The following is a 15,300-nucleotide window of genomic DNA, read 5'->3' as shown; positions in this document are numbered from 1 at the left end:
ATTTAATTGAGAGCTGGAGAAAGTGAGAAATGAATTTAAATCTGTGCTGACAGATGTCGAGACCAATGGATGGCCGATCGATGGACGATCGATGGACGATCAAATTGATCGCAAATGAAACTCGTCAAAGTCCCCACTGTTTTCCCCACTGTATCCTGTTGCCTGGCCCCAGTACTGTACCCTGTATTCCAGAAAATAAACGAAGCCAAAAGGCAGAGGCGAAAAACATATTTAAAAGCTTTCCTAGGGTGTTTGCAGGAGCAAAGCTCTGCCTGAGGGTATCAAACAGTTGGTAGACAACAGCCACAGACTTTTCCAGTGTCCTGCTTGGCTCGTTGCATGTCTTTGGGCTTTTTTTTTGTGGTTCTTTGTGCGCTGAGGAACAACTGAATTTAACACCTTTTGATCGGCAGACAGGATGCGGCGGAGGACACAGGACACAGCAGTGTATGTCTCTGGGTATGTGCGTAGTTATGGCACAAAATAAATTCCTGTAAGCTCCAGTGAAGAGCAAACACACACACACACACACACACACTCCTTGGCCTGCCCCCAAAGAGTGCAGGACTGGAGGACTGTGACTCCGACTCCGACTTACATGTGCTCGTTATTCATAAACTTAATGCCAAAGGGAGCATAATTTTCATTTCGCCTCGTTTCGGGTTTTGTTTGCTCCGTTTTGGGCTACGGTAACGGCAGAGGCAATGGCAATGGCAATGGCAGCACCACCCACCGAACACTGTCAATGTGTGCCAAGACTTAAGCACATACACAGCAAATAAAAGCCAAACATTGGAGGAACAACAGCTACACAGAGACAGAGACAGAGCCATAGACAGAGGAAGGTGGTGTGGTAGAGTAAGAGTGTCGTGTCGTTGGAGTGGGGCATAAACTGGTGTGGCAGCAGCGGTAAGTGGGAATTATATAAACATATACATCAGTGTGCAAACACCCATATACGAGCACACAACAACTGGCAGCTGTTGCGGCCTCCTATCGAGCACTAAGATCGCCAAAGCCAAAGCCAGAGCCAGACGCCCATGGCTCGCTCTGCGTATGAGCAATAATGCGATGTAATGTGTGTGTGAGAGCAGGAACATACATCCCAGCCATATCAATGCTTATTCCAGTTATGCATGGGAACTATTCCTAGGATATTTAATCCACTCCCTCCACCCGACACTTCAGTTGCTGAACCAAATCATGGGAAGATCGTTCAACAGTCTGAGTCTGATCGTTGACTGATCTTCGACAGAGTTTGCGCTTCTGTTTCATATTCTCTCTAAAGCATGGCTAAGGCTTTCAAACTTTCCTCTTCTGCTTACTTTCCTCTCCCGTTTCGCAATGCCCCCATGCCTTGACCAGGCCACGTCTCATCCTCACTTTCACTCTGTTTGACAGAGTTCGCTGCAAGCGTGGGGGCAACCGTGGCGACCGTCTTACCGTTCTCTCACTGTCGCAGATGCACCCGAACGTGGACAGAGCTGTCGTTTTCTTATCTTCCAGACAGTCGGGGGACGCGTCCCGATTCGCATTTCAATTATGCATTCCGACAGCATGGCCACTGGCTGGGCTATCCACTTGCATACCGAAGCATTTGGTATCCCTTGAAAGGGATATCAACGGGTATGCAATGCAATTGTGTGTCTAGTTTTTGGTCATTTCACAGTCGTATGCTACCTCCTGCAATGGGTTTAAAAGGACAGGGCAGGGTATTCAGTATGGAATTCTCAGCTAAATGCCACATTCCTGTCATTAATTCACCATCAGAAGCGACTGCCCAGCGAGCACGGAACAAAGATTCTGATAAAGTGATGGGGCAGGATGGGACAAAGGAAAAAAGCATCGCTGTCGGCTCGCGTCATCATCATCATCATCAGCTGTGGTGGCAGGAGGGCGGACACCGCTTAGTTCCGTTTGTAGTTTGTAGTTCACGGGACACGCACGGACGGACAATTGCATTGCAGATGGACACCTGAACTGAGCCTGAAGCAAATACTAAGCTTACTACTGAAGCTTAATGGTAGAAAAAAATGCACACCAACTAACCACCCACAGAGAAAGCTTCTGCAAGTATTAAAATTTGTTTTGTGGGTTGGTCAAGGGTTAAAATATAATCGATATATGAACAGATACTATCGCTGCGCGTGTAACTGCCGCGCACATCCCTAAAAAGAGAAGAAGAACCAAACAAAATGCGCTAAAACATAAACAAACGAAAGTTCAGTGAATGGCCATATATTTCAATCAATTAATGCAAGCAGCAAATCGCGGAAATCATTGGGCATTAGGCAGACAGAATTCAGACGGACAACATGTTGTTTTCAGCAATTTCCAAATGGAATTCCAGATTGCTCTTGAGGCTTCAATGGACACATTTTAGCTACACCGAGAACTTGGAGCCCTGGAGCCTCCACTCTCGACACTGCTTGATATTTTTCATAACTAAATTTGTAGTAAAAATTCCGAAAAAGAAAAAAAAAATAAAATTTGCCATGGGTAACTTCGCTTTGAAGAGATTTCCATTGCGCAGCTGTGGCACAATGACCACAGAGGAGCTGGAAGATGCGTATCCGCCAGCGCTCTGCCCCATCGATGACTGCATGGAGCTGGTGGCCCACTCGCACCTGCTGCGTCACATAATGAGCGCCCACATGGACAGCTCGCCCCCGTCCACGCTGATCGCCGTGCAGACGCAGCTGCGGGAGGTGGTCACGGGAGCGGTGACGCTGCTGATGCTGGACCACGACCACCTGCCGCTGGGCCGGGACCTGTGCCTGGCCGTGCTCAACTGGCGGGGCGACGGCCGCTGGGATCTATCGGTGCCGCAGCGTGATCTGTCGCAGAGCGTCCAAGCGCTTAGCCTGCACGTGCCCGTGCTGGTGATGGTCTGCCGCACCACCTGGAAGTCCTTGTTGACGCCACCCTGCTGCCGACCCGGGCCGACTGAGCGCAGAGACGTCGACCGGGAGTTGGGCAAACTGCTGCTCATCTGGCTGCTGTGTCCGGCCATCCGTCGACCCGTGGCCGTCACCCTGGGGATCATCAACAGCGAACTAAAGTGCCAGCAGCGGCAGCGCCTCCTCCTACGCAACTTCGCCACGCGCGTCCACATCAATCACTTTCTCACTGCACCGGATCCCTACTTTCTGCACATCGAAGAGAAGGATCTCGAGGAGTTGTGCGACTCGGGGCAGTCGGCCGTTTTCCTCGAGCTGGTGATCAATGGCGAGCTGCAGCCACAGCCCAAGCTCGCAAATTGAAGTCTCAGCTAATCGCCACATTTTCCGCTTTTGCGGCTCATCTGGTGGCGCAGTTATGGGACCACTAGAGTGGAGCTGAAATATGTTTGGGTGCTGTGGCTGTGGCTGGGGCGTGGCTGGGTTTGGCACCTTGGCGCACAAATTGAAGCCAGTTTATGGCTCACATTTGGCAAGGCGGCTCGCCTCGGTCCGCGTCTGCTCGCATTATTGATTCCGCTTGCCAGCTTTATTGCCCCTTTTTCTGGGGCATCACTTTTTTACGGCCTCAACAGACTCGTTCGCTAGCAGCAGCAGGACCAACATTCGCCAGGAAGGAAGGAAGGAAGCGAGGATACGGATACGGGATACGCGATACGGGATACAGGGCGGATACAGCTGAGGCTGCAAATGTGCCATAAATTGTTGTCTTTTATGTGTTTATGTTTTGGCAGGCATTCAGACAGGCCATGCCACACGACACACACAGCCAGTTGTATGGCCACAGCCAGTGGCACAGATCAAATCAAATCAGATCCAATCGAAATCGAAATCGGAGCTGGAGTCGAGAGTTTTTAAGTGCAATTTTTGCATTATGAGTTTCAATAATAACCGACACGAAACAAACTGCCGGAACTATCGACATTATTGCATTCCAGCCCAAGCAACCAGCTGTAGCCGTTGCCGTTGCCGTTGCCGTTGCCGTTACCGTGGATGCCAACCTGCAAACTCTTGACTTTAAGCTGCAACGGCAATCAGTGGCAAGATGTGGCCAAGTGGGGCAAGGCATGGCAGGGAAAAGCAAACAATGGCAACGGCCAGGCGATGCTTGCTGGCTGCTTGACGTCCCAATATAACGCGGCGACATGTTTACGATGCATTTGTATCTCCTTCGTGCCACACAGCCACACGGACACAATCTTTGGCCTGCACTGCTCTGCACGGCTGTACTCTCCTGTACTGCTTCTGTTTGCTGCCACATGTTGGCATTTTCATTGAGGGAAAATCAGTAAAGTCGTCACAAGGATTTCAAATGCCCACTCCCATTGCCATTCCCATTTGGATTGTGTGTCCAGTGTCCACTTGTCCGCTCGTCTACGTGTGCGTGCTCCGAGAAAGGAGAAACATCCCTAGGGCGGGCCAACGACAACGATGAGGACACATCAAGGCTAAATTGGACCCTGAATGGGCGCTGTGGAAGACATTGCCTGGCCAATGGACAAAACACTCAAGTCATTTAGACACCCAGCCCCCACTGTCTCGTAAAAATATCTGCCCATCGTCAGGGCCTATTGAATTGGAAAATGTTCAATGGATAGCTGTCCATTGCGAGGCACGGCACTACCCACTACAAGTCTATAATTACGCACTCCACGTCTGGTCTCGTCTCGAACTTATCTCTGGTATGGTATAGCCTCAACCCGTTCTTCGAGTCTTCTGCCACACCCAGAACGTGTTGACATAGAGGCTGAGATGTGTAACACGGTCAACAAGGGGAGACCCACCCAAATGGGTGGACGCATCAGGGCCGTGCCGTGCCGCCTGTCAAAACCTTCTTCGCTTCTATGCTTCGTTTGGCAGTTCTGGATCTTGTTGTCAGAATGTAGCATGTAGTGGCATCAACACCTCAGCTTAACGCAGCACACTCTGGGCACTGGACTAGCCATCACATTTGCACATTTAGTTGTTGAACTTCTTTGGTTTCCATTACGAACTCACGCAACACATATGACAATCATTTTATTTGGCATTTACATTTGATCTGCATGGTCCATGACTTTGGTTTTTGTTTGCTGAACCGCCTCCTGATCGCGTGTAGGCAAGAGGTCGGAGAATCCTATCGATAGAATCCATAGCGTAATAGATCTACATATGTGGCAAGGGGCGCAAAAACGTTGAAATTGCCAAAAGAAAATAAGTATATCAGAATCAGGGGACACAGTAAAAATATTCCCAAAGCTCGAATATGGATAACGAACGATTTTTAATCGATGTTTCCAAATATCCCATTAAATATCACACAAGTCTATTGGCACGCGGATCTTACTTGTTGTTTCATTTTCAAATAAGAAATATTTCTTGTTCGTGCTGCAACTTCTTTGGCCTGGCGACGGCTGCAGGGAGGGAGTGTGGCTTGTTGACCTGTGGAGCGGATGCCCAGCATTGGACAGTGTGGTTTCCAGAAAGTGGAAGATCAGTATGCAATACACAACTCGCACACACACACAACCACACACATAAATATGTAAGTATGCAAACACGTGCGTTGGATTTTGTGGTCCACTTTTTGATGTGCGTGAAATTGGGATGTATGTATGTATGTATGTACATTCAACAGCGGGTTCGTTCTCAGTTCATATCGAAAAGAATGCAGTTTTAATGAAATCAGATCAGATCTGTGCTCTTCCGTGTAGTGCATTCCGCATTCCGCATTCCGCTGATGTACTGCATGTACATGGCGAGATTTTTGTTTTTTTTGTTTTTTTAAAGCCTTGCACCCGACTACATACCTAACCCTGCCTCGCTGTGCACTTAATGCACATTTAAATGCGGCTTGGGGGCGGTTGGGTGGCGCGTCTGGGGGCCATCTACTAGGGTACTTGGTCGCAGTCTGTTTGCCCAACTTTTCTGCTGACTTTTTAGACTAAAAGTCAAATATTTCATTTGGAAATTCCTGGCGACGAGGCGAGAATGAAATGTGAAAATTTCTCTCTCTCTCTCTCTCTCTCACACCCTCTGCGTGAGTGTGTGTGTGTGTGATGGCAGCGAACACACATTTTTCTAACTGTGACCCTGCACCCTGCTACCCTGCCACCCTTTTGGCGGCTGCTTAAAAACTATAAATTAAGTTTACAACTTTTCCGCACAAACTTTTTTTCTCTACTCTGCCCGCCCCTCCTATCATTCCCCCTCATCTCCCCCCCACCCATTCCATTCCATTCCATTCCATCTCGTTGTTCCTTGTCTTGTCGTGTCTTGTCCTGTTTCACTCCCTCACCCACGCGAGACTGTTTATTTTCGTTGTTCTATCACAGTGTGACAAAATGCCATTGTCCGGGTACGAATCCGAATCTCTGTTTCCCTTTCCTCCCCCCACCCATTCTCTCTCTCTCTGTCCGTCTGTCTGTCTCCGTTCGTTGCTTCCCATATCTATCTGTCGCTGCTGCTTCCCCATTTCCATTGCCATTTCCATCTTCATTTCTGCTCCAGCTCTGCCTCTCGGCTCGTGCCACACAGCCAGAGGAGCCAAAATGTGTGTCAAGTGCTACCAGAAGCAACTTTGACATCCATCATTTGGCATCCGAGTCACTTGTTGACCTTTTCCTTTTGCAAAACACGACACGAACCGGACTGGCACCGTCTCGTGGTGGGTGCCCCGCCGCCGACGCCACCTGACAGCTAATCAAAATGTCGCACAAAGTTCATTAACAACATTTTCCAGTCAATTGTCTTGTTCTGGCAAGGCGGAGCAGACAGAGTGCTGGCATATTTCTGCAGCAATATGTTTGCACCTGCCACTTTGCCACCATGGCAGTCTGCCTCTGCCATGACCACTGAGGTTGCTGCCTCATTTTGTTGAGCCTCTGTTGGTCCTTCCCCCCTCCCGCCGGCGGGCAAATCAGCTAAACTTAACGAACTGTTTAAGCAATCCAAGCAAAAGGTGGGAGATGCCAAACACTTACAATTTTCAGCTAATCTTTGCAGAGCAAAAACGGCGAGATTTATTCCCCCTCCCTGGCCTGACGCTTGCTTGGACTTTGACTTTGTGTTTCATTTTTATACCCGGTACTCGAAGAGTAAATAGGGTATATTGTATTAGTGCACAAAGTGAATGTATGTAAAACACAGAAGGAATCGTTTCCTTCACGTCTGTCTGTCCGTCCGTCTGAACGTCTGTCCGTCCGTCTTGTTAAGCGCCTGGATCTCAGAGACTATAAAAGCTACCAAATTTTGCATCCAGACTACTTACGCTCACGCTTAAGAAGCGTCTCACACGTCCCTTCTCGTTAAATCTAATTCCGAATTTCCACATTTATCAACTTAAATTTCTTTCAGCTGCAGAGCCTCAATGGGCAAGACCAGACAATAGACAAAGAGGGAGAAGACGGAAGAAAGCACCTAAAAAAAAGGAGCTGCAAACGCAACAATATTTATATGCAAGCCATTAGCAGCGCCGAGATTATTCCTGCATATCCAAATGGCCAGGCCAAAAGGTTTCTCTCTATCTCCTGTCATGCACACTCACAAAATCGAAAGCGGGTCAAGGATACGAAGAGTAGAAGGAGGAGTATTGTGCACACATATGTACATATGTCAGAGGATGAAAACAAAGGCTGGAGAACGGATGAGAGATGAGCGATGACTGATGGCTGATGGCTGCGAGTCAATGGAGTGCCGCCGAGATGGGATTGTCACCATCCGCTCATCATGATTATGATTATCATCTTGGAGCAGTAATCGTCATCTATGTACATCTGCCTCTACATCTGCAGCATCATTGTTGTGTTTGATGTGTTTGCATTTGTGTTGCTGCCCCACTTGAAAGTCGCACAAATGAACGCGTAATTGTTTGCACATGAATACATTGGGTAAATATTTGCAAACACATTCAGCAGCAAAAAGAAAACTCCGACTCTTGCTCCCTTGCTGGCTTATACACAAGCAACTCCTGCATTCTGAGGCATGCCCCAGCATCATTATCATCATCATCATCATCAGCATTTGCATCTCGTGGCATGGACTTGAACTGCATTGCCAAGTCAGTGAAGGCGCAGGCCTTAATCTGCTTACCTTGCCTCGGTGACAGACATTTCTTTTCACCTCTTCCTTCAACTGGCATTCCAAAAGGGTGAAGGATGCAGGGGAGGACCACTACGAGGAGCAGTGGAACTCAACTCAGTGAAGAGGAATCTCTCTCTGTCTCTCTCTCCGCTGGCAAAGTTTCTGAGCATCGCAGGGCTTTGCTTTAATTACGGTATGCCCCGGACTTTGAAAGAGCACAAACAAATTGCAAATTGTTTATGGCATGCAAATTAATCAAATCTCTTTCTCAATTAAGCCAGGAAGCCATGAAGCCAAGAGGAGGCCAGCAAGCCATAAAATAGGAGTGAACTGCAGGCAGACAGTCAGGCAAGTGAATCGCCTGATGTCCTGGAGCAACGAGGAAACCAAACAAAACGAGAAGGGACATGGGAGACGCTTCTTACGCGTCACAACTTTCATACCCGGTAGGACAATTGTATCTTTGTGTTTATTTTTTCAAATTTTAAATTTTAAATTGTTTCTATACACATCATAAATGTACGTGGTTTCAATTTATTAGTTGCGAAAGACATCAGAGGATTATTTGTGCAAGCACTAGGCAAACTTCTTAGTGCACGAGCACTGATAGCAAAAGGGATACCCACAAGGGATATAGATATATTTTGAATTGTTGTATTTCTTTCTGTATCTTTATCAGTTTCTGTTGTCAGTTTCTGTTGTCAGTTTCTGTTTATCAGTTTCTGTACTGCTCAAGTTAAAATTTGCGATCCATGGATGATTTTTTTCTGCATTTGAGGATTTGGAAATATATTCTTTAAATGTAATTACCAACTGTACCTTTTCTCTCCCTCTGCATCCTGGTGTGTTTGCAGGCTTCCATTTGGCTGTGCCACGTAGTCGAGGGGTTCGAACTCGTCTGTGCTGCTAGAATGTTCCATTTTGTCTGAATATGCTTTCCGGAATTTGTTTGATATTTGTTTCTCTTACCTTTGGGTCTTGACTCGACTTGCTTTATTTTTCCCGATCTTATTATTGCTCATCTTGATTTCTTGCCTTTTTGCTTCACGACTCAAATGAAAACTAATGCAATGACTAGCGAAACGTGTGGATATTTTTGAATAAAATAAAACAAAAGTTACTTAGATTAGTTATTTAGATCTGTTCTCGACGAGTTACAAAATTGGAAAGAACTAAATCCTGGCTTTACCTACGACCCCAACAATTTCACAAGTCGTGCAGGTGTTTGATAGCTGTACTTTTACCCAAACTAGTACAAAGAGATTTCGTGTGCACCCTTAGCTATGCTCTAGCTAAGCTCGCCGGATTGTCGGGATTCGTTCTAATCTCTCCTATGTTTTGTACTGACACACACTCGCATAATGTTTTAGGTGCACTTTTGAAAAGAATCAAAAATCAAAAGGCAGAACACCGGTTAAATTGGACTGAGTGTATGGCAAGTGGATTAATTATTTTTGGTTGAGAAAAAGGGGGATGATAAAATCAACTACTCTATTCCAATCACGGGAAACTCTGGTGTCGTCGAGAATCCCTCTTCTCTACCCTCCCAACCTATGCTATACTGGTTAATCGAACCGTATAGACCCTAGAAAAATCAGGCAGTTTTCATCCCACCACTTCGATCTTGCTTGTCTGAGGACGGACGTTAGAATTTAGAACATATTAAATCTGCATTTCAAAACAAAGGCTTTCAGATATGTTTCCATGACTTTTATTATTATTATAATTCAATATCTTCGAAATTTTCTTAACCTACAGCGGTATTCATTTTTTTGGCGGTCTATAAGGTAGACCGGTCTATCGCCTATAATAATTTAAGAATTCATTACGGTTACGATTACGGTTATGGTTAAATATTTAGTAACACGCAGGTTACGTTTATACTCTGTGCATATATGGTTTTAAGTTTACAAACTCAGAGGTTTCTTTTGGTTTTGGTATTTGAATACCCTTACTCCTTTCGTAATCGTTGAGCTCAAGGATGGCGTAGGTGCTGGTTTCTGGGGAAAAATAGAAGGTATGAATAATATATGCACACGAGCGTACCTGCAGTTACGATTTGATAATTTCCATTAACTATTTCATACCCACTCTCTTCTACAAACACTCATGATTCCCGACGCTTGAATCTACATATATATAACTGCCAGAGAATTGGCCATAAAATGGCATATTGAACTTAATCCCAGAAAATGTGCAAATTAACACAGCATACCTGCGGACATCTGTCCTGCTGTTGGCGGCGGCTTCTCTGTGGTCAGGTCCGCCAAAATCACGCCCAATGTTCTAGCTCTGGACACTGGGCTAAAATGTGGAACATCCGGCTTGATGTCGATCTGCCGCTTGCATAAGCACTAAAGTGCGCGACAACCTGGTCTTCTAACCGGAGCTGGTTAAAGGTTCCTTATGCACCGGGCTTCCTAAGGGTTGTTACGCCTCACTAATGTTGACCCAAGTCGGAGGTTTTCGATGGTCGGCGTTTCCGTCCGAAGAGGGGTTTAGAAGGGTACCCCTTTTAGATTGGGTGATACGCCTCTAGTAGAGCGCCCCGTGTATGTACTTATACGCACTTAGGCTGCAACGTCGAAACGGGCGCCTGACCTCTGTCCTATAAACTTAATTCACATAAATTACACTGATCCCTTTTCGTAGCCTACGGCCGACGTACCTTGGCTGGTTATTCTTCACACTTGGTACTAGCACCGATCCACAGAGATTCCTTAGAATATACGGTGTTTGCACAAACATTTCACCGCGAGGGATTGCGTAAGTTATATGTGGGTTACGTATATATATGTATATATATATATACTGCTTGCCACAATCACGTTTCTTTTCTTCGATCGACTCTTTGCTAATAACTCTAGCGAAACTCATCCAAGTTAAATTAGGCTGTACAGAACATAAAGCTCAAGATCGGATGATGTTGAAATGCTGAATTAAGTGGAATTTCGGTCAAACGTCAAGGGCAAATTCTATGCTCTCGATACCTTACTCTCTTCTTTAAGATAAGCGCACGCTCTCGCTTACACGTGCTAACACTGCAGCGACTCTCTTTCGTAAGCTCGGCGTAAAGCTTGCGCTTACGATCCACTTTCGGAGTTCTCTTTCGGAATGCACTTTTAAGCTAATCTCTACTGAATATGCAATTATGTTTATCATTGATGCTCTAAGCTTTCTCCCTACTTTCGGCCCCTACACCACAGTTGAAGACGTAAGTGTTCTTAAGGTTTAAACTGAATATCTTTTAGATGATAGACTCCTGGGGTTTTCTTATCTGCAGTAGCTAATTGGTAATACGTGGTCCCAACTCGACTAATAACCTTGGCTGGTACAAACACGGGTGCCAACATAGCGCTGAACTTTTTCATAGCATCTTCAATCTTCAAAATTGTAGGACGCGTGGCTCATTTTTACGATACACTCAATACACTTGTAACCGTGTGAGCATACAGAAGTCTGGATGCAAAATTTGGTGGCTCTAGCTTTTATGATCTCTGAGATCCAGGCGCTCAACAAGACGGACGGACAGACGGACGGACAGACAGACATGGCTAAATCTTCTCAACTATTGATGCTGATTAAGAATATATATACTTTATGGGGTCGGAAACGCTTCATTCTGTGTTTTACATACATTCACTTTGTGCACAAATACAATATACCTTCTTCGAGTACCGGCTGTAATCATCAAAACGAATTTTCGTTTACGAGCAATACATGTGGGGTCCCAGGCCCAGGCCTGGCCCAGACGAATGTTGTCATTCTGGCACTTTAAGAGGCTGCAAAACGGACAAGGACATTCCAACTCGAACCACTTAGTGGTACCCCACAAAACCCAGACATGCGCACCCGAGGAGGCCGTGGCGATCATTTCAACAGGTTCTGTCTGTCACGCGGAAATGGACACCAATACAATATGAATCAAGAACGTGGACGTGGATGTGGACGTGGCCGTGGGCGTGCAGAAGCACCTGCAGAGCCGCCTGTCATTGAACCGAAACCGACCGACAGTGCCATTTGTTGGCGTTAACATCGAGAAGGAGAAGAAAGACGCTCAAGCTGTGAAGCCTGCACCGAAGCCTCTCGAAAAGCCAGCGGAGAGCAGCGACAAGAAAAGCCTGTCCCAGGAGAATGTCACTGGCCTGGGCCCTCTGGAGCGTCACTACACTATAACCGATACCGATGAGGAGAGCAGTGAGGCGGACGAGGACGGGGTTGAGCAGCAGAAATCCAGCAAAAGTAAAACCAAGCTAAAACCCGACAATCGCTGTGCAATTTGCGACAAGAAGGTAAGCAATTTCTCCTGCTTTAGTTACAGAAACAAATCTCATTTTGTTTGCGTTTTTATTTCCCACACATCCTTTAACTGCTCGGCCCAGTATCATAGCCTCAAGGACTGTCCAAAGCCACCGAACATGAACGTTGCTCTGCAGTCATATTGGGAGCAGATGGCCATGCAGCAGAAGGCCATGTTCAATGTGGAGCAGCAACGCTTTGCCGTGCCAGCACTGTCAACCACCACACTCTCGTCCGCGCCTGGCAAGTCGAAGAAGGAGAAAAAGACTCCCAAGAAGACCAAGAAAACGCCACAGAAGAAAATGAAGATGTAAAAATCTTCAAAAATAAAAGCAATGATCCAAACATATCTGAAATATCAGTTCCAAAATGCTCCACCATAGCGAAAAGAAAAATGTTGAACATCACAGGCTCCAGTCGAAGCAAAAACAATGTCAATCTGTGTCGGAGATCTCAACGTAATTTTGCAGATTATAGATGCCGGGAATGTTCTTAGATCAATAGATCGAAAAGGCAAGAACATGTCTGTCTATGATTTTAATATTCATTAATAAAAATAGATGCAATTTTGTCTTTAAACAATCTTGAAAGTCCATACTATCGATAGTGAACCGAAACAACCGATTTTCGGCTTTTTCAACCATCGATAGTATCGACTGACCAGCTGTTGCATGTGTTGATAGTATTTATTTTTTGTGTAGTGCACACATTTATTAGATTCAAACTGTGTTGTACTTATTGGTTAAGTTGAGGGGAGTGTGTCCTATAATGTNTCTGCATTAAGTGCTCGGCCCAGTATCATAGCCTCAAGGACTGTCCAAAGCCACCGAACATGAACGTTGCTCTGCAGTCATATTGGGAGCAGATGGCCATGCAGCAGAAGGCCATGTTCAATGTGGAGCAGCAACGCTTTGCCGTGCCAGCACTGTCAACCACCACACTCTCGTCCGCTCCTGGCAAGTCGAAGAAGGAGAAAAAGACTCCCAAGAAGAACGCCACAGAAGAAAATGAAGGTGTAAAAATCTTCAAAAATAAAAGCAATGATCCAAACATATCTGAAATATCAGTTCCAAAATGCTCCACCATAGCGAAAAGAAAAATGTTGAACATCTCAGGCTCCAGTCGAAGCAAAAACAATGTCAATCTGTGTCGGAGATCTCAACGTAATTTTGCAGATTATAGATGCCGGGAATGTTCTTAGATCAATAGATCGAAAAGGCAAGAACATGTCTGTCTATGATTTTAATATTCATTAATAAAAATAGATGCAATTTTGTCTTTAAACAATCTTGAAAGTCCATACTATCGATAGTGAACCGAAACAACCGATTTTCGGCTTTTTCAACCATCGATAGTATCGACTGACCAGCTGTTGCATGTGTTGATAGTATTTATTTTTTGTGTAGTGCACACATTTATTAGATTCAAACTGTGTTGTACTTATTGGTTAAGTTGAGGGGAGTGTGTCCTATAATGTTTGCCTATGTTTCCCATTTGGCCAAAACATACAAATGTTGTGTACCCTGGGTTCGTGGGTCGCTGGTCGTTTCACGTGGTTTCATGTGAGTCTGTCACTATTTTCTATACACGGACAATGTATACAGAAACGTTTTTCCAAAAACATATGTAGAACGTTGGAAATTGAGGATAGACAAAGGACAAACCACTCTGTGCCGCAGCTGGAAGGATGGTTGAGGCCGCGTGGATTGACGACTGGCTTGAGCATGGTCTGTTGCAGATCCGTGATGACCTCACTGACCTCACCTCACATCACGCTAACGGCCGCTTGATTATCAGTTCAGCAGATTGGCCGCATAGCTGAGAATGCCACGGGCTATTTGTTGGAGCAGATACTCGCGGTCCAGCTCGAACAGCTCCTCCCTCACGTCCATCATGCGATTCTCAAAGTGACACTGAATGGCCGCAAAGACTAGTCTTGTCCAGGCCGACCTGGCTGCAGACGCCAAGGGTGCTGGCCACACCGCTGAAGGAAGTTCTTTTGCGGAATGCAGGGCTTGGCCACCGTGGCCATGCGTCGCTCCCTTCCGCGGTTAAATGAATGCTCCAATTAGGCGAGCAGCAGAAAGTGCTCCACCCCCCCGCGGCAGCTGTGCCACATCTGCGATCCCACCCAGGGCCCGCCAATGAATTGGTAACAAGCTTTTGTTCTTTATTTTCACACTCGCATAATTATGAAGTTTTGCCGTGGGCACAACTCATTAAAATGCAGACAAATCAAATTTTCATTTCCATTTGCCATTTTTCACCATTTTTGTGTCTGGCTGTGTGTGTGTGCCTTGCTTGGCATGCATCAGTAGCAACAAAAATTCGATTTCAATAATTTTGTTATATTAAACAGCATAAAGTCGGGCTTTAATTAACATTTCGCCATTGGACACAATCGCCACACATCGCGGCGCGGCCACAGCAAATTGATTCCCCTTGATTGGCCAAATCCCCAAACGAGCCACGGTCTCCTACTGCTACTCTTCCACCACTTGGCATGCCATTCAATTGAAGCCACATAGCCAGACCCCAATGAACCCTAGAGGAAAAGGCGCATATACCAGAGTGTTCCCGATCCCGATCCCGATCCCACACTGTGGTTTCAATTTATGAGTTATTCAGTAGACAAACTATCTGTCTTTATCTGTGTTATTTGGAGTGTTTTTCCTTCTTGTGGGCTCATTAAGCGTTGTGGTTGGTAGGTGCTCCAGGTAGTTCCCACACATATTCTCCTGTTACGTGTCCTCTGTGGGCTCAGCATTCACTCGATGATGCGGTGATTGCAGATCAGGCGGTATAGTCCTATCAACAAGTTGTCCGCCTCCTGGATGGTCATGGCATACACGTAGACACGCCCATGGTCATGCAGCTTCGCCACCACGCCTGGTATTTCACTGGTCACATAATACACATACTGCGAAGAGACATAATCGCGGCACGTCTGGGTGGACAGCACATAGCGTTCGCCGAACTT

The 15,300-nt window shown here is 46.1% G+C and overlaps 2 protein-coding genes across 2 annotated transcripts; both read left to right on the top strand.

The window, feature by feature from the left end:
• Positions 1-2,499: 2,499 nt before the first annotated feature.
• LOC117591382 lies at positions 2,500-3,278 on the top strand. The gene has a single exon (XM_034284626.1). It carries the CDS (start codon positions 2,544-2,546, stop codon positions 3,261-3,263), a length of 720 nt encoding a protein of 239 aa, XP_034140517.1. The 5' UTR covers positions 2,500-2,543; the 3' UTR covers positions 3,264-3,278.
• Positions 3,279-11,776: 8,498 nt separating this feature from the next.
• Positions 11,777-12,660, top strand: LOC117591390 (protein mushroom body miniature-like). Its single transcript, XM_034284636.1, has 3 exons — positions 11,777-11,884; positions 11,951-12,313; positions 12,404-12,660. Exons 1-3 carry the CDS (start codon positions 11,777-11,779, stop codon positions 12,632-12,634), a joined length of 702 nt encoding a protein of 233 aa, XP_034140527.1. The 3' UTR covers positions 12,635-12,660.
• Positions 12,661-15,300: the final 2,640 nt, after the last annotated feature.

The sequence above is a fragment of the Drosophila guanche genome, unplaced genomic scaffold (genome assembly GCF_900245975.1).
Source record: "Drosophila guanche unplaced genomic scaffold, DGUA_6, whole genome shotgun sequence".
Classification (NCBI taxonomy): Eukaryota; Metazoa; Arthropoda; class Insecta; order Diptera; family Drosophilidae; genus Drosophila; species Drosophila guanche.
The sequence above is the reverse complement of the archived record's forward strand: the minus strand, read 5'-3'. Positions and strand labels throughout refer to the sequence as shown.